This window comes from Castor canadensis, chromosome 4 (genome assembly GCF_047511655.1).
Source record: "Castor canadensis chromosome 4, mCasCan1.hap1v2, whole genome shotgun sequence".
Lineage (NCBI taxonomy): Eukaryota > Metazoa > Chordata > Mammalia > Rodentia > Castoridae > Castor > Castor canadensis.
The window spans coordinates 20,244,989-20,265,307 of record NC_133389.1 but is presented as its reverse complement, the minus strand read 5'-3'; the positions used below and the strand labels follow the sequence as shown (position 1 = coordinate 20,265,307).

The following is a 20,319-nucleotide window of genomic DNA, read 5'->3' as shown; positions in this document are numbered from 1 at the left end:
TCTTCTGGCTAACTTCACTTAACATGAAGTGTATTGTAAGTTATAAACAAACAGACCTGTTCGTGAGAGTCCTGTCTGCCTGGAGAATATGAGTTCAAGCATCAAAGCAGTTCGTTTCCCTCAAGGGCTGTAGTTTCTTGGATAGCCTGTCAGTGGTAGAGAGGGTAGCAAGTGGGTGAGTGTTATTGATTTTCACCCTGTGTTACCAAAACATTTTCCATTGACAAATATTAATTGCTTATTAAGTACTAAAGAGTTTGATGGTCCAAATATTGAATTGTATAATGAATTGACCTTTAGTTTTACTTATCATCAGGCAATATGATTGCCTTAAAGATATAGAGGTTTATGCCAACATATCTCCTACTTTAAGAATGTTAGATACTCCTCTAGAGTTTAATCTCAGTGATAGGATATTTAGTTGCTTTCCTTAACATTGAAGTTAATTTTTTTTACAGAACTATGAGGAGTGCTAGCTTATATATGAAGTCTATGGCTAGAATCAGTAGCAAGTATCCAGTATGTATTGTGCTGATTCTGGTTTATCAATCAGTGCATTAGTGAAATTTGTTACAGAACAAAATTGGTGATTATGATTATTAATATGGGTTTTTATAAATCATTAATTTGGTTAAGATATTTTTTCCTTTATTTTGGGGAAGGATCTGTATATCAAAGCGAACAACCGAATATATGTATGTGTATGTTGTATATAGCCACAAATTCATTTTAATTCCTTCTTGTTTTCTTTACTAACTTCTAGTAATATATCTAACTACCTGCTCAACTTCACCTCAATATGAACATGTCCCAAACTAAGCTCACTATTTTCCTTGACATTTTCCTACACCCTCACACCCCAACCCAGGGTCTTCATTCTTTTTTCTTCCCTGTCCAGGTGGCAGCATCACTATTTACCCATTGTCCTCTCCTTCCTGTCCACACCAGTTCCTCATTCAACTCCTAAACTATCTGCTGTGTCTCCTTCCCAACCAGTCCTTCTTTCATTCTAGTTTCTCTGTCCTCCACAGCTCTGCCAGAATTTTCTTAACAAGTCTGATCTGGACCAGGTGTTTGGCACACATCTGTGGTCCCAACTACTTCAGAGGCAGAGATAGGATCAGGGTTCAAAGTGAGTCTGAACAAAAATGTGTGATGCTATCTGAAAAACAAAATAAAAGCAAAAAGTACTATGGCAGGGCTTACATGGTAAGGCCCTAGTAACACCAAAAATAAATAAATAATGAATGAATGAACAAGTCTGATCTGGTCATTCTCCTATTTAAAAACTTTAAACTCCCTATCAACTATGAACTGAAATTTTTAACACCACATCAAGGCAGTTTACAGCCTGGTCCCAGCTACCTGGATGCATCATTTCCAAGCCTAACTCCCCCACCTCCCATACCTGGCACTTCCAGGCAGAGTGGCACAGGTGTGTTGGCAATATTCTGGATTGCTCTCCCATCTTCACTCCGCACATGGCGGTGAGACTCTTCTGTCTATGTGCTTAGGGTGTCCTTTCACTTCTCGTCCTTCCGGCCAACTTCTGTTCCATCTTTAAAGTTCAAGCCAAATACCACCTTCTCTGTGTGCCTTGTTCTGACATCTCCTACCCCTGCACAGAAGTGACAGCCTTTTCTTCTGTGATCCTAGGACACCTGTGAGTGTTGCTATTCTGTAATTTATTACACTGTATAGTCACTGCTGCTGTCAACCTGTCTGTCTCCTCTCTGGGAGTCACTGGCAGGGCTCATATCTCATCTTTGTACGCTGATGTATACCACAGACACTAGGGTATAATAAGCTCTCAAAACATTTTTGACTACATTTGTCTTAAAAGTATGTAATTCCATGAGATAGGCAAGACAGATATCCTTATTAAAAATAAGAAAATCAGAAAATATTGCCCATTCATTAAACTAGCAAAGACAAATTGTAATGCACTAGGTGAATGTGGGATAGTCTTAAGAATAAGTCATAGACTGACAGTGCTGTCAGTATTATTTTGCCACAGAGATTGCTCTGGAATATTTGCAAATGCAATTGCTGTGTGAATAAAAACTATGTATGATCGTATTGCTTATAAATACTATTAGTATTAAGAAAAACTTGAGGTGTCATATCAAAGTTAGGGGATTAATTTCATATTTTTATAACTTGGCTGAACCGTGTAATATAAAACAATGTTATTAGGGTATGTTCTAGGCTAATCTGTTTTCTGTTTTAAATACGTTAAATAGGCATAATGAACCACACATTGAAGTATAAAATTCCTAAATCTGCATTATGTACTAGTGGATATATGCTTTCATTTCCAAAATAAATATGAGCCAAAAGATATGATAACCATTTTTAACATAAGCATGACTGTTAGAATTTTATGTGCTGTCTTAGTTTTCTTTAATATTTTTGGATTTCTCTTTTTGGGATGGTGAAGTTGTGAAATCCTTTTGAGCTGTGCTTTTGAAAAATATAAGTTCTATAGCTTTTGTACAATCAGCAAGTTGGTTTTGTGTCATCAGGCACGATACCAAGCAAAAGACAGGTGGCAAGGTGACAGGGAACCTGTGTGAGGGCTCCATCCTGATCCTCCAGCAAAACAGTGCTCTGTTTTCCTGAACACAAATCAGATCTGCAAAATGCTGAGGCATCAAGATGGACAATTGCTTAGGAATGTGATTGCTGTTCCATCAGTCAGCAGGGATGGACATGTGTCTGCTGAAGTCCTGCCAGGCAGTGATTTGAAAGGGTTCAAAAATAAACAGGACAGTTCTTGCTCCTAGGAGTTCAAGTGGTGCAATAAGGATTTGCTTCGGTAGCACAGTATTACCTTCAGCAACATTTTCTCCTGTTGTTTTTAAAAATAGATACCCATTTTCTGTTAGTTTGACTTTTTAGGAATCTTTTGCAAGTTTAACAATGGGATTTTCAGAGTCTGAAAACCCAAAAATTAAACTTGTTCATTTTAAGGCTCCCAGTATGTGTTTGAACAGATTTATGTTAGAAATACTGAAAAAGCACTTAGATTTTTGGATCCGCTTAAATAAGGAAAAAAAATTCTGTAGCTCTTTAAGCATAGGCAAATTATACATTAATAAGTGTTTTAAAATAAATTCATGCCGGCAGTATGAATATTTGATAATAATTTATTCACTACCCTTTTATTTAAAAGTGAATCACATTTTTCTAAATCACAGTAGCATTCAGTGTTTGAGTATCCATGAATAATCTTTAAATATGACTCCATACTTGTGTTTTAAAATGTCAAATTTTGTGAGGAAATGTTAAATTTTAAATTATGTCCTTCACTTGATCTCTCAAGTTATCACTATTGAATTTAAGAGTCTTACAATACTAATACACTGCTGTTATCTTGTTAGACAAAAATTGGTGATAATCATGTTATATAAGAAGTTGGAGAGTTTTGATGTGTGAGATTGTGGCAGATCTAGGTTTCCATAAATCTATCATTTCAACATAAAAAGAGAGGATATCACACACGTATAATTTAACTGGATATTTTATAGTCACTTAATCCTGAAAATATCTGATCTAATAAAGCTGAAGAGAGGGTATGTGTGTGTGGGTTCACGCTCAGGCCCTTTTATCTACAGCAAGAAAAGGAGGAAGAAGGGCTTAGATATTAGTAAGTGACTTAGTGTTTATTTAATGGAACATTTCTTGTTTGAATCTGAAAGTTTCTCAGTTTGATAGAAGGAGAAACTCTTAAAACCAATACATATTTTTTATAGAGTTTGCTGTTGTGATGACTATAATATTTGAAGACTGGTAGCCAACAAATGACAAATGTTTATTTTAGATTTCTTCACTCATAGACTTTAAAAATTAAATTCGAAGTTGACTACAGAGGCTCACACCTATAATACCAGAACTCAGGAAGCTGTGGCAGGAGTATTACGATTTTGAGGCTAGTCTTCACTATATAGGAAGACCTTGTTTCAAAAATACTTTTAATTCTGATAGTTTATTATAGATTTTAGTGAAAATATAAGCTTCAATGTTGTATAAGTCTATAATTAATAGTGATGCCTAAATTAGAAGAGTAAAACACCATGCATTTTGTTGGTTTTCACTATTCCTAGTGAATAGTGTGCACTCTCAGAAGAAATTCCAAAATCTATTGCTTATGTCATAAGGATTATCAATATTTAGATATTGATAATTTGTCAATGTCAATTTGTTTATCCCCAAATGATATACAGATAATGTTTAGTAACATTTAGCAATGGACAATAAACACTGTAGCTATTTTTAAGGATTAGAGTCTGGTAACTTGAGGCATTATATCTTATAATAAAACTTCAGATGTCTCACTTTATTATATTTATCCTTAAATCTGTTTTCTATTAAGATGTTAAAATGATACCAAATGTACTTGTTTTTCTCCCTGAATGTATATTCATTTCAATTAGATGGTGATAGGAAAAACTCAATTCTCTGAATAGTTCCAATGTGTCTTGGATTGGAAACTGCCATAACAGGTTGACACTTACTACATGGAGTTGGCATAATGTGAATAAAAAGCCTCACCCCAGCCTTCCATCAAGAAAAGAAATTATAGAGATAAACAACCTGTTTTCAACCCTCAATTCTTTTTTCAAAATCATGGCAGAACCGCCAAAGGGCAGCCTCTAGACATAACATGCTTAGACTGTGGGAGATGAGAGAGCCAGTGAGAATGGGAAGGCTCTCTTCCCCAGGCAACACCAGACATCCCTCAAAATCTTCACTTACGTCATGGAGGAATGTTAGTGTGTAATGTGTGCAGTGCCAGTTATGTGAAAGTCATGTGGTGGAGAGCTAAGTGTGGCAGTTGATAGCTTTCTTTAACCTAGTGTTCTATTAGGCGGCAGACCCTGGAGACAGACTGTCTGGATTCTAATCAAAATAAGTTATTTTCCACCTCCCTGTGCCTTAGTTTCCTCATCTATGAAATAGGGGATAGTAGTCTTCTGTATTGCTAGCTAAAGATTGAAGGATTTGTGGAAACAGCTGTGGAACAGCACATGGCAGCACAGTGTGTGCTGCAGAAGCCTGGCTTCTTCACATGCTGTTTGGATGTCCTGCAGCACCTTGCACATCATTGCATGCTTTACGCTCTCCACTGTGCAGTTCAAAACTGTTTGGTCATTGACCCTTATTAAACCCATGGGTTTTTTTTTAAATGATCTAAAGAGAAACCAGAGTATTGTTTTGATTTTTTGGTTTGGGTTTTGTTTTTTTTTTGGTTGGTTGGTTGGTTGGTTTTTTTGGTGGTGGTGTTACTGAGGCTGAGACCCATGTTTATTTTAAAGTATTAAGTTGTATGTGCATGTTTATCTGTGACCACAATGATGAAACAGAAACCCAGCTCTGCAAGCACCCAGATGAAATGATTGATGTAAGTGCTGATAACTGGCAAATTGGAGAAAGAGGCAGAAAGGAATAGGAGAGATCAAGGAGCCAGAAGTGAATAGGCGTAACTATTTAATGAAAATCAGCAGTCAGGTGCAAAGGTAGTGTGACTGTCCCTTGAGAAGTGTAGTAGAAGAAGATGTCACTCAGAGGCTGGTGATCTGTGTTTGTCAGTTTCTGCACACCAAGACTCTGTCCCTTGGGCTCAGCTGTCCATACCTTCATCTTCTAAAGGTAACTGGTAGCATTTTAAATGTCAACCGTTTGTATGCCAACAACTCCACCAGCTTTTCCTTCTCAAGAAGCTATAGTAAATTATTTTCTAATGATAATCCTCAGCCACAATTGCCATCTTCTGATTAAGTGAGCACAGGGATGGCCTGCCTGCATAGCATCATGAGAAACTCTAATAACAGCCAGTTTCTTTTCAGTACAGTCTGGTTTGAAATTCCACATTCAGAGATGCAGTTGACTGAGATGGCCTTAAGATACCAGCCAACTCTAAGATGGCATGATGAGAAATCTTGGAGAGAATGTACAGAAAAGCCACCAAAATTATTTTAAAATTTGAAAATGGAGACCTCAGAGAAAAGCTTAAGGTCTCAGAAATATTTTTTAATCTTGGAAATAAAAGCTAATCAAGTAAAAACAGAGGCAAGTTGCAACAGCAGCTCTCAAGTCTATAAAAGGTTATTGCCCCCTGAGACTGGTGACTGGCTCTTCTCCGTCGCTACAGAGACTAGAACAAGAGGAAGCAGGCTGAGACCGCAGTGTTTGGATTTAGATTTGGTATCAAGAAAAATTTCCTGACAGCACACATTGTTAAGCACTGGGAAGGGCCCTTGGGGGACATTTTGGAATCTTCTTTAGAGGTATTTGAAAACAGAATAGATTTTCATCTGTCTGACTGCTTTAAGGCAGCCCTGTCCATGTGCAGACAGAAACAGGTGACCTTTCAGTGTTCTTGACAACATTGTGTGGTCCTCAGAGCCAATCCACGGAGAGGAGTGAGAAGCTTTTTGCAGAGTGGTAATTAAATTTCACTTGAGCCCTTTAATCACCCATGGATGAGATTATCTATTTTTTCATGGTGTTATTATCTACATAAATTATTTGCTGAACCTATAATTTGTTTCCTTGAACAGATGAACTTTAAATATCTAATAAAATTTTCATAAATTGCCTGCTGGGAAGCAAAGAAAGGGAAACTTTTTTTTCTTGAGCATAATTAATTCTTAACTTTTTTTGAACTCTTCTGAAATGGCTTTTTTTGGAATGAGCCTTTTTCTTGCCTAACAAACAAAGCTGTCAGTCAGAACGATGTCTTTGTCTTCTCTCTCTGTGAGCAGTTACCTCCTTGCCAACCAGCCATGAAATCTGTAGCCTCCTGTATTGGGATGTCAGCAAGGCTAATCACACCCTAGCTCACCCTCCTTCCCCGCCCTTTTCTGACTTGTCTGCTGTAAGTATGAATATGTAAGAGATACCAGCTGAGCGGACAGACATTGTTGGTCATCATTAAGTAGGACCAGCACTAGGAAAATGTCCACACGTGAAGGTATTTGAAATTGCCTTTGCCTCTTTTTCAGGGTTCCATCCTCACTCTCTGAGCATTCTCTAAATATCTGGCCCTCTGCAGTTTATTTCCTGCCATCATCTGCCAAAGCATACCTAATTCATGCCCACCTAAACTCAAGGCACCTGCCATGCCTCTACCTCACGATGACATGCTTGTCCTGATGCTCTCTGCAGAGCATATTCTAGGGAAGATGCCTCTGCTGAAGATACACTTGCATTTTCAGGGATTTCAGAAGACACATTCAGTCAACTGGTGACACGGTTTCGCCTTAGCAGACATTTCAAGTTGTACCTGCCTAATTTTCTCTAACATCATGCTGCTTCTCCAGAAGGCCACAATCAAGGCAGCTCCTTCTCTCCTCCTACCCTGAGGCTATCAAGGTTCACTGTGTGTTCTTTTTTTCACCCAGTTTATTTTAGTATTTAGTATAATATTTATTATACTAAATATTATACTTGGTTCAGCAGTTTATAAATATTTTTCCTATAATGGTTTTGGGCCAGGTATTGTTTGTTTTGTGTTCTTTTTGTTGTTCTTTTTGGCTTTTTGCCGTAGGCTGACCTGGCTCTGCCTCGAAAGTGTTAGGATTACACTCATGCACCTCCACACCTGGCTGCTGTGATATTCGGCAAAATTTTTACCTACTTTTGGAAATCTTTTCTTTACAATTTATATTAAAAGTAATAAAACATTTGGTTAGCCTTTTCCTCTTCCTCTTAAAAAGCAAATAAATATAAAATATTCTCTTTAATCTTGTCCAACCTAGAATGGAGGTCTCAAACTTGTCATTTAGAAGCTGAATGTCAGGAACTCCAAGAAAAGAGGCCATGTGAAAAACGACTTTAAAGAGAATATTCTAGATAGTCATCACTTCTGTTGATATTGACCAAACCATTTTAGAAATTCTAGTCTCTGTTTCTTTCTGTGTACAGTAGGATTCATTATATTTTTTTTTGCAGAGCACACTGAAAGTGTCAGTTAAAAACTGGTAAGTGTTGCTCATTATTAATCTGGCCTCAGATCCTTCCTTTCTTTAGACAAGGGGGTGGGGAGTGTTTGACAATTCAGCACTATCTCCTGCTAGGGATAATTGCTTGAATTTCTCTTATTGTTCGTAACACTTATTAGATTAATTTCTTTATATTCCATCTCTGTCCTTTCCAGACAGCAATTCCTTTGACTAAAAGTATAACAAGACATGATACCCATTCGCATATAAAAACTCAGCTAAACCTCTTTTTATTTTGAAACCTGTTGTTTTGAAAATGGCCTTTGGACTCTAGCATTTGAAACACGAGGCATTGGGTCTGCCTCCTCACAAAGCACTAAGAAGTCCATGTGAGCCGCAAGCAGCTGCTTCTCTAGTGCCAGAATGGGGGTTAAAGTCCTCCAGGTGGTGCCTGCACAGGTCTCAGAAGCTCAACTCTAAACAAAAGACAGTGGCAACATTCACATTACAGTGAGAGCTGAAGCACCTCTCAGTCGGAGACAGTAATGAACTCACCAGATTACCAAGTCATTTAAAACCAAGAGCTTCCCAACACTGCTACTAGGGGTGCTTGCTTCTTTATGAGACAGCAGATCTGTCTGTTAGCTGCAGTCACTGCTTCATAGCTTTCTTTCAGTTGCTTTAAAAGGCAGCCCCAAGGTGCACCTAGTATGTGTGTGTGTTCATTTATCTTAAGTGTTACCCCCGCTCCATTTTCCAAACCAGACTTTATATTTTCATACTCAGTGTATACTACACCTCAACCACACAGATGAAAAATACGTGATGAGTGCGATGAATAGAAAACATTACTAGACACAAACCGAGCGTAAATTTAGTCCTGACAACTACATTGTGTAATTACTGTTACATGATAAAAGACAACAGAAAAGTTATCTGGACAGTGAACCATTTTCCTGGTAGAAAATTCTGAGATAAACTGACCTCACAGAATGTTCTGTTAGACACTCTAGGTAACAGGGAGCAATGTCTTCTGACACAGAGGATCTTTCGAGTGGGTGTTCTATACACCAGCCTCTGTAAGGGATGAAGATACAATGTGAAACTGTTCTGAAGGAGCAGATGTGGGCACAATGTGTCTGGGTGAATACTTTTATAATAGGGCTAACATTGGCAGCTCACAGATAATTGTGTCACATGTCCATTGGCTGTACCCATGCTATGGGCCTGCTGGCTTTGTACTCTACTAATTGTTGCATTCTCTAATTCCCTGAAGAACATTCTAGTTGCTGTTTGATGAAGGATCAAATATGAAGGAAGCAGGCCTTCCTTGCATTCTGTTTGGAAATTTAGAGGCACAGTCTCCAGAAGGAGGATCAGTCTGTCTCCATTCAGAGCTGGGCTTAGAGGATTTTCAAAAGGGCTAATCCATTGTAGTCTGCTCAAGTTTTAGATGGAAGTGGGATCCCAAAGCATAGAAGAAACTATCTTGAATCAAATATTTGTAATAGAAAGGTTATATTAAATGCTAGGAGAGACCAGGCAGGAAATAGGTGATCTAGTCAGTTTAGTACGCAGGTCTTCTCTTGGGTCAGTGTTGGACTGGTGAAGTGAAGAGCAAGTCCCCAGGCTGAACTGGCCCCTGTGGCCCCTTCTGCTCAGTCCTGGCCAACATGTGTGAGCGAGGCACAGTGTTGCCCAATCCTGTAGTGTTTCAAGAGAGGCTAGAAATCTTGATTTTGCATGCGATCCCATGAATTAGAATTATGGGCTTAAAATGTTTTTAAACACTTTTGCAGGCCAACCAAATATATCTACAATCTGGTTTCAGCTCAGAAGTCTTCAGTTTACAACCTCTGTTAGGAATCAAGGCCTTCCCCATCAACTGTCTTACCAAAAATGTAGATGCAGGTTAGCCTCATAGAATTTACAGAGTTTTTACAAGAAATAATCTTTTTTTTTATTCATTTATTCACATGTGCGTACATTGTTTGGGCCATTCCTCCCCCCGCCACCCCCCCCCCCCCGTCATTCCCCCTACCCCCCCTCACTTCCAGGCAGAACCTGTTCTGCCCTTATCTCTAATTTTATTGAAGAGAAGACATAAGCAATAATAAGAAAGACAATGTGTTTTTGCTAGTTGAGATAAGAATAGCTATACAGAGAGATTCCTAGCATTGCTTCCATATACAAATGTGTTACAACTCAGGTTGATTCATCTCTACCTGACTTTTTCACTAGTTCCTGGTCCCCTTCTCATATTGACTTCTGTAGCTTTAAAGTTTAGTTCCTCTGCAGTGGGAACATCAAGCACTTTCATGTTTTGGGTTTCCTGTCTATCCCCATACCTCCCTTAGCATGTGACCCAAGTCCAACAACATTGCTGTATTTGCCCTAGATCCAAAGTCTGCATATGAGGGAGAATATATGATTTTTGATCTTCTAAGCCTGGCCAACCTCGCTCAGAGTGATGTTCTCCAGTTCCATCCATTTACCTGCAAATGATAAGATTTCATTGTTCTTCATGGCTGAGTAAAATTCCATTGTGTATAAATACCATATTTTCTTAATCCATTCATCAGTAGTGGGGTATCTTGGCTGTTTCCATAACTATATTACCATAATAATGTTCTTCTTTGAGTATTGAAAAACAGTTGTTATTTTGGATCCCACAATGTATTGAAAGTCAAATGACAGGAAAGAATAGATTGTAGAGAGCATTGAGAAACACTGTGTCCCCTCCCCCTTACCTTCTCTTTCCCATTTTAGTCTTCAGCTATGAATTTTTTAAAAATTACTAAAATTTAGAATATATGTGAGCCAAATCACATAACATGTCTGATGCCCATTGAGACTCAAGTCTCACAATTCTTCATCAAAAATTACAGATGTTGATGAACGTTCCTGATGCTGTTTCAGTTAAGAGCACACACTTCCCCCATTCCTTTCTAGACAAAGGGAGGAGATTAGCATTAGTAAATATAGTAGAATTATGGTTTTTAACAGTTAAATATAGGGAAATTAATGCAATGTTTTGCTAATTTGCTTAGTATTCACTGTTTTCTATAATTATTAATATCATCTGACTTGAGTATATTTTTCTTAGTAGGACCTTTTATCAATGACCTAGTCTAAAATACAACTTCCTTTTTATTCATGGTTAAATCAATGATAACTATTGGCAAAGGTTCAAAACTATCCCTGTTAACTTGTTTTTAATAGTGTTTGATTTATATGTGTGCCCAAACCTCCAACTCATGCATGTTTACTAATTGCAGTTATACACATTCAAATGCAGTGTTATTGGTGGAAAATCAAGCATAAAATATGACAAATGTGTGATTACTAAGGAGTTGAAATTATAGTTTTTAACTCCTTTCAGAACAGAGATATTATGATATAGCTTTTATTGGTTTTCATTTCCTCTAGCCAAGGTTCCTGGATAATTTGGGTGATAAGTTTCTTATATTTCTAATTAATTGCAAAATTCTTCCCTCTAATGAGGATAAATGAATTGAAACGCTGTTTTGCCCTTTAATATGTGCTTTTTCTTTGAGCTCATAATACCTTCCCAAATAGAAGACAGGTCCACTCCACTAAACAAGATGGAGGCCCTTAGATATATTGTGAGAGAACTTTGGTCACTTATTTCCTAGCCTTATTTTATAAACAAAGAATGCAACAGTATCTAATGTCTGTGACAACTTGTTCAACATTGAATGCATTTGCTTGTGTACTTGCAGTAGTTCTGTGGAATGCATACCATTAATGACCTATGAATTTTATTTTAGACAATCCATGGACACAAGGGACCAATCACTGCAGTGTCCTTTGCTCCTGATGGACGTTATCTTGCCACCTACTCAAATACTGACAGCCACATTTCTTTCTGGCAGGTAAGAGTAATGCTGCAGGGTCTTAAATCTATACTGCATGGTGTGCTTTGGTGGGAAGATCTTCCTGTTGTACTTACCTGTCAACCCTTCTTCTTGCTCTTTCTCCCTTTCTTCAACAAATGTCAGATGTTTAATTTTTTTTAGGATTTTGTGCTAGGAACTAGCATGCAGGATATTGAAAATATAGTTAGCAGTCAGGAAAGAGGAGCACCTGCTCTCACAGTTTTCAATCTGAAGGAGACACAGGATAAGCAAGCAAGCAATCACAGTAGAGAGGAGAACCTGAGTGAGGTTTGAGAAGGCTTTCCAGAGCAAGAGACATCTGGGCCAAGCCATGAGGGTTGCTGAGGAAGGGCTGGGAACAGGGAGAAAATCCCAAATTGGTCCACGGGCTGTGATTCCAACAGGGCATGGACCATGGTATAGTAAGGCATTTTCCTGGTGTTTGCTGCATGCCCTCTTGATATCATCTCCTTTTTGTTTTCATTCTGAATTTCCCACATAATGTTCTTAGTTCCCAACTTATTCAAGACATTTTTAAAAATCTAAGTGTCATAAGAATGCACATGTTGAATTCTGGTTAAAATGAATACTAGTTTTGAGCAACTAATTTTTACAGTAGACTCTGTTTCATCTTCTGTGCTTAACCATCATCCCATCTTCTTTTTAATTAATTTACTCTATTAGTGCTGACAGCTCCAAAATATTAAATATTACCAAGTCTCCCAAGAGTTAAATTTAATTTAACTTTAATTTAAGCTTCAATTTAATTTGAGTCTAAATTTTTTATTACCACCTTTATTTTTCTAAAATGCAAGTGTGTTTTATAAGATTTGGCCTGTTGCTTTGAAAACTAAAATGAAGTTTAAACAAGGCTTTAGCACAACTTGATGGTTTAAAAAAATCAATAGCTAATAAAATGTAAAATGGGTACAATAAATTGCTTAATTAACAACATGCTATTAAGTGTGACAACTTCCAAATCTGTCAGAGACTTTTTCTACTTTTATCTAATTTAGTTTTCAGTTTATTTTCTCATTATGGTTTCTTCTAGAATGTATCTCCAGCATCTTAATTAGCTCATAAACTCCCATCAGACATCTCACCCAGTCTTCACCTTCCCAAAGGTAACCACAGGCCTGGCATTTTCTACTGAAATCCCACCACAAATCTCTAGGTATTCATAAACTGGGTTCTCGCAGCAGTGGTTCTGTAAGAGTTTACCTGCTGGTGGTTATTTTTCTACTTTTGTCTAATATAATGGTCTGTTTCTCTGGCCTCTTGGGGCAAGGGTGCTTACATAAAGCTCCATCCATGCAGCATCACCCAGTTATCTAGGTGCTAGGCAGTGGGCTGAGCTTTGGACACAGGACCAGCAAGTCACAGGGCCCTGCTCTCAAAGAGCTTGGGCTGTGCCCAGGCTTTCTTCTTTGGAATAAACAAAGTTAAACATCTCCTTCTCCATCCAACTTTTGTTCTGCTAAGGAAGCATAATTTGTATATAAAAGAATATCTCCAAAATGAGCCAGACTTGGCACTTTTTCCAGTATTTTCCTGAATTCTCTAAGTTGTAAATCCCCTTCTTCCTTTTGTCTATATCTTTAAAGTTCCATTAGGTATGTTTCTTTATCCTTTTCTTCAAAAATTTTCTCTATTAACATCTCTGTCTAGCACATTAGTGGAGTTGTGGTTAGCATCCTTTCTTACATTGGAGGTCAAGATCATTCATTAGATGTTATCTTTTTGAGATACCTCTTTTCCTTTTTGGTCTCTCTCCTCAGAGCCCACTGTTATCTCTGGGCTTTGTTAAGTGTTAGTGAGTCTGTGTGTCAGTGCCTATGGCTATGTGCACAGTGAGGATGCAGCTCATTTCCTTAGTCCATAAACTCACCTGCTCCAAGGGCTCCCTGGTGTCATCAGCATGTGCCAAAGTACCACAGCAACTTGGGTGACACCCACGTCTTCTTGCCTCTAAAACCAATGTCAGGACTTATGATGCAGCCCATGCCTTGGACACCCAGCTCAGTCCCGAAATGTAAATGGAAGGCACAGAAACAAATCAGTCCAGGTTTATCAAGAAAATACAATAAAACTCCTTCCAGAAGTATAGTGGCCTTTCTTTTGGATTAAATAGAATCCAGAAAGCAGTGTTGGTTCTTCTGCTGCTCTTCCCACATGGGCCTGCCTGATTTATTTAGATTTGTTTAGTTTTAATGATGTATGAGAATACTTTTATATTATTCCAGTAAGTGTACTGTAATATATTTTGAAAACTAAATGAAGTCTTATTAATACAGAGCCTTACTAAAGCTATCAACTATTAAAATCTTTGCTGAGAAATGGTGTTAATGAGAAATATTGGTTGGACAATTACTCAAGTGAGACTTAGTAAAAGGTTTGTGTACAGTATTGCTTACTTTGAGAAAAGCATTTAAGCATTTCCTGTTTTGATTAATTATATCTGTATGTATTTCTGTGTTCAGAAAATCATCTTCATAGAACTGGTTTTCTGAAGCATATTTTTCAAGAGAAGGGGAAATACAAAGTTGTATTTTGGTTCATTTACATACTCAGCTCTCGAATAATGTAATTTGGCAGTCTTTTAAACCATCTGATTCACTTTCATATTCCTATTAACTTGAATACTTTATTTCACTGTACCTATTGGTATTTGAGCAAGGGGAGTTTGGTAATGAAATATATTCCTAATTCTCTTACCTAATTCTTTTACCACTACCATCCAACAAATAAATATCCCCTTTCAGAACTACTAATAATAAATTAGATAATTAGTTTCATTTATTTTTATTTACTCCATCATACAACAGAAAACTAACTCAGCATTTTGAGAATAATGATATACATCTATAGTATGAAAAGATTGTCCCCAGAATACTGTATAGCCAGTCACTAATCAAGAAAAAAATGAATGTTGAATAGCAAAATGGTCAGTTGTTTCAGTGAGCGTTATTTGGATGAGCTTACTGGAAAAATTAATACTCACCCTTACTATGTCAGGTCTGTTCCTCATTTGAAGAGTCCATGGGGAAGGGATGATCTGAGGAGCAATGAAATTTCATGAACACGAGGGTCTTCAGCTTCCAGTTGCATGCAACTGAACAGTTTGTGCCTCTGAGAATTTCACATAGGCCTATTCTGAGGCAGAAAGGCTGTTTGAGACTACTTTTAAAGGCATTGATCAAAGTAGGGATGACTCAGTTTATGAGGGGAACCCAGATACAAAAATAGTTTTCTCCTAAAATCCTTTCTTCTATACCAATTCTGTAAGATATTCTCTTTCTTTCCTGCTTGAGCCCTCAACCCGTTTCTTGTGTGTGGCTGTATTTCAGTGGATGAGTTAGAAATGGGAAATATCTGAGCATTTTACATGCCCTTTGCTTCTGGAGACTCCAGCAGAAATCAAACTTCATATATATTTTCACAAAAATCCATAAAGAATGAAAAATACCTTGTAGTTATTTATGAACTGAGAAATTAAATTTTTTTATCTTAAAGTACAGTATGCCCATTGATGACAGTTAATTTTAACGTTTTCTGGTTAATTTGAATCTGTTCTATAAGAGGACTAAATTGTATGCTTTTTTGTGGAAAAGTGATACTTACTTTTTAGAAATGAGAAGTAGGAAATCAAGTCCACCATTATTATTTATATTTAAACTGTTTAGGAACCTCCAGAAAGCAATAAGGCCTTGCTTTTTATCTTTATGGAGTTTTGAGGGGAAAAAGAGGAAAGGAAGCAAGGAAAGAGGCTTTGGCAAGGGTGACAGTGAGGTGCCACCTGGCCTTAATCATGAACTAAACTTTAGCAGAAAGAGTTAACAATAACCATATATTTGGTTTTAAAATATGACCTCGTACACTAGTGATTTTTTTTCACCTCCATGTTGTGTTCGGCACTATTAATGCAGGAAAATCAGTAACATTAGTCATCTTAAAAGGGTTATTACTCAAGATGATTTAAATTGTGAAAATGTCAGTGGAGCCTGCACGAACTCTGCTAGAGATGCCATGATTTACGCCCTCTGACACCATCCTGCTGCCGAGAAGGGCTGGAAAAAGGAATGGCTTATATTTCGCACTGATCCAAATGCAGACCATGATAGCAGCAATAACACATCTTTAATGTCCGAGGATCTGCTAGGGTTTCATGTATCATCCGTTTGTGTGAGTCGGGTCCAAATCTGCACACTTTGCCCCATTCGTTAGTTTATTACCCATATAGATGGAGGCTTTACTCTAGAGGAGAATTGAGAATGAAAATTAGTGTAAAGAAAAAAGATTATTTCCAAGGCCTCTTTTATGATTTTCAGTATGCTTTCCATATGATTTATGATAACACAAATGATGCGTATTGAAAACATTTTAAGTAACATTTAGAATCTAAAGAAACCTGTATACTCAGTCACTCAGAAAATAATTCCCCTAGATAATGCCATTTGATATTTAGCACTTCGATCTGAATGCATAGTTGTTCATGGTTCATAATTTCCAGGTTTTTTTTCTTTTTCTGTTTTTTTTTTTTTCTCTTGATGGTTCTGAGGTTTGAGCTCAGGGCCTCACGCTTGCTAGACGGTTGCTGTACCTCTTGAGCCACTCCCCCAACCCTAACATGTTATTTTTCATGTATGGGAATGCATAAAGAAAACCAAAATCTAGAAAAAAAAAATCTAAATCAAATCTAGAAGAACTGCCAAAAAGCAAAAATTACCATGATGAAGAGATATTCTCAATAAAATATGAAAAGTATACTCTTTCACAGGACAGCAAAGCAATGAGGCAAAATCGATTGCCTCTTTTTCCAGAGTGAAGGAGGAGCTTTCTAGAGCCTTTTCCTACAAAGCTGGTGACAAGTGAAGGTTCTGGGAATGGGAGTGGAGTTTCCAGAGAGCTATCACTCTATCTAACCACTTACCTTTGCTTCATCTTCTTGAACTAATTATAAATGCTAAACCAGATCTTCATTGACTCATCCTTCAGGGAATGCAGTTAGCATTATTGTCAAAAAAATAAAAAGGTCTGCAGTTTTAAATACCCACCTTTTCCAAATATTGTCTAATTGAACCCTCTTATTAGCAGCTATAATTCCGTTCCCTTCCTAAAGATCGATGGAGTATTCTGCTGTCAGGTTCTACCCACAAAGTAAAATTTCTCTAGATCTCTGTGTTTACAACAACAGCATCAGACCAATTTCAAATCCACTGGAAGGAGCCCTTTAGAAGTTAGGAATAACTCATAGGTGCCTGTGAATAACCATTATGGAGAAGAAAGTGGCCAAAAGTGTGTGGGCAGAAGAGATAGAACTGTTCTCTGTGGAAGGGGAAGGGAAAGTATTATTAGTGACATGTGTGTTCTCCTGTCTCCACCCCTGCAGATGAACACATCGCTCTTGGGGAGCATCGGCATGCTGAACTCGGCCCCTCAGCTGCGCTGCATTAAAACCTACCAGGTGCCCCCCGTGCAGCCAGCATCCCCCGGCTCCCACAATGCACTCAGGCTGGCCCGGCTCATCTGGACTTCCAACCGCAATGTCATCCTCATGGCCCATGACGGGAAGGAGCACCGCTTCATGGTCTAACATCACTGTCTGCTGCCCCAACTGCCTTTTAGTACTCTAGGTTCTCTAGGCTGATGTTGCTCTGTCCTGTGACGTGGGGTTACTCCTCGGTGCCTGCCCACCCCAGTGGCATCCAGGGGTGCAGCCAGGACTGTGTCACTCATGCATGCTTCTTGGGAGCAGTCCCCTGCATGGGCCCTGTTGATTCCGAGGCGCATATACACACCATTTGATGGGATGTGGCCATTCTGTCACTAGGTAGTTTTTCCCTGCCAGATGGGAGGGGAGAGCCAGCAGTTCCTGGGGCCGCTCTTGTTGCTTGGTGCAACAGAAGCCTGAAAATCAATAACTACTGTGATTGCACTCCCAGCCCCACCGGCATTTATAGCTCTCAAAGCCCGGCTCTGAAATGCTGCTCAAATCTGGTCGGGCTGACACTGGGTGTTGAGGTGATGTGGCAGTCCTCATTATTGAAATTACTTCCCTTTGGACGTCCTGAAACATACTATTGTTTACCAAACAGATTGTGTGTTTACATGTTTTTCTCTGCCTGTGATTGGTAGGAAATTACTCAATTCAACTTCCTAGGCTTTAGTCACTATCTTCCTTAGTAATGCTTAGCTGTTGAGATTAATAAGAAATATTAAAATACATACATTTTCCCCATAGAAAATACAGCTTTCCAGACACCTAGCTTTCTAGGGTGTTCATTCCTTCTTATATGATAGTATATTTAGTAGTCTAAAATAAAAATCATCACAATCTTATGATCTAGCTAATCTAATTATCTAGTCCTATAATCAACCTCTAGAGGGACTTTTGTTATAAAGAGCCAAGTTTGGAAGCATAGCGTACCCTACAATGAAGGTTCTCCATGAGTTGCTACAGCTCTTGTGTTCAGGGAATTGCTGCCTCCTTCTTTCAGGAACTTTATCACCTATGTGTCTGACATATGTCAGTTATTAGTGATAACTACAAGCCAGCCTTCCAACTGCTTATCAATTAAAGAAAAACTAGGAAGGCACTTTTTAAAATAAGTATCCTAGTAAACAACTATGGTGGCACTTTGTTGAGAGTGTCTGTAAAAGTATGAGCACTCACGGTCAGCTTATTTGAGTGGATATTACAATGAAGGTGTTCATCATGTTCCCAGTAGACTTTAACTGGACCACTTTCCTCTCCTCGTCAGACTGTGGTGGTCTTACTTACAGTAATGGGAAAAATCCATAACATATTTTATATATGAATTGCTCCTAATAAACTTTGATCTATATATAATTGGAGGAGTTAGTTTGGTTAGTTGTTGATTGATCGGTCAGTTAGGCAAAATAGTTTGTTAAATGCAAAAATAGAAAAGGATTTATTAAATTCAGAGAAAATATGCAAAATTAACAGAGGAATCAAAAGAATAATGGGAGTATTAATCTTTAAAACATAGGTTGTCAGAGTTTATGTAATATATAAAAACTTAGGATCAAGGTCCTGGAACACATATGTCTTATTTTACTGAAATAGAGTCTTACAGAAAGAACATATTAAGAAATTAAGACTCCCAGAATGTCTCCTTCCCACTGATGTAAAATATGTTGTTTCCATTAATGGCAACTCTGTACTATTCCTTGGTTGTAGATGTCGGTTGTACTTTCAAAGGTGAGTTAATGCCGCATGCATGTACATTGTATTTATAGTGATTGTATGTGTAGTTTCCAAGAAAGAAACAAAGAAATATACAGTATAGACTTTGTTTGTTTGGTGAACATGCTGCTGTGTTCAGTGTAGATAGGGAAATGTGAGGTAAACTAAAAGATGCATTTTTGTCTTCCAGTGGGCTTCTGAGTATCCTCTGTACCCAGCACATGTTTACTTTAAGAACTTAAGTGGAAGTTAATTGATTCTGGACTACAAAATTGTTTGGAATAATGAAATTATTAGAAAAATTTTAGCAAACTGTTCTATGCATCAGGAAAGTGGTGTGGGACCAGAAGGTAGGCCACTGCAAATGTGCAGATGGGACCCATCACAGAGGTTGGAAACAAAGCTGTGAGGTCTGAGGGAGCAAAACCCTGGTGCTGGGCTCAGTCCAGGCCTTCCACGTCCTGCAGGGGAGGGAAAGCTTGATGGCTAGACAGCATCTCTAACTGCTCCACTAATGCATTCTTTCTAACATAATGCTCTCCTCGGCTGTTTTGACACCCACAGTCCCAAATTTCATCCCAGCTTAGAGTGTCAGCACTATGGTAAACTCTGCATTGTCATCCCAGTGTGTGCTTTCAGTGTTTTATTGATTTTGTTGGCACTGCATTTGGACCTGTCCTTGTAATTGTAGAAACATAAGTGGTTTCATTGGCAATTTACAAGCAAACGATGACATGATGTGACACCTGTATAAAATTCTTGTAATGACTTGACTCACTGTGTACAGCGAGTGAATTAAAATGTCTGCCACCCAAGACATTTCTTTATGATTCCACTGAACAGATTCTACATGTGCTGATTGTCCCTGTGTACATATGTGTGTTAAATAAAACTGATTGTACTGAAGATTGTTTTTCCCATATTATTACTTTTTCCAGTGTTGACTCCTCTTTTTTTTTTTATTTCTGGGATTTTCCATTTACTGTTTTTCTTTTTCTTTTTTTTAATTATTATTTTTTTTTTTACTCACATGTGCATACATTATTTGGGTCGTTTCTCCCCCCCTGCCCCCCTCCTCCACCCTTTCCCCTCTTCCCCCCTGTTCTGCCCTTATCACTAGTTTTGTTGAAGAAAAGAGACAAGCCTAACAAGGAAGACAAAGTGTTTTTGTTAGTTGAATTGAGGATAGCTATACAGAAATATTCCTACTATTGCTTTCGTGTACACGTGTTATGACCCATGTTGATTCATCTCTAATTGATCTTTA

The 20,319-nt window shown here is 38.0% G+C and overlaps 1 protein-coding gene across 5 annotated transcripts in view; it reads left to right on the top strand.

The window, feature by feature from the left end:
- Wdr7 (WD repeat domain 7) overlaps positions 1-19,958 on the top strand; it is a 329,483-nt gene extending 309,525 nt beyond the window's left edge. For 4 of the 5 annotated variants that reach the window (XM_074069754.1, XM_074069755.1, XM_074069752.1 and 1 more), the window contains 2 exons: positions 11,738-11,842; positions 17,235-19,958. In XM_074069754.1, coding sequence (XP_073925855.1) covers positions 11,738-11,842; positions 17,235-17,438 — 309 coding nt within the window. In that variant the 3' untranslated portion in view covers positions 17,439-19,958. The remainder of the gene's footprint in view (positions 1-11,737; positions 11,843-17,234) is intronic. The other variant, XM_074069757.1, reaches the window with a different exon arrangement.
- Positions 19,959-20,319: the final 361 nt, after the last annotated feature.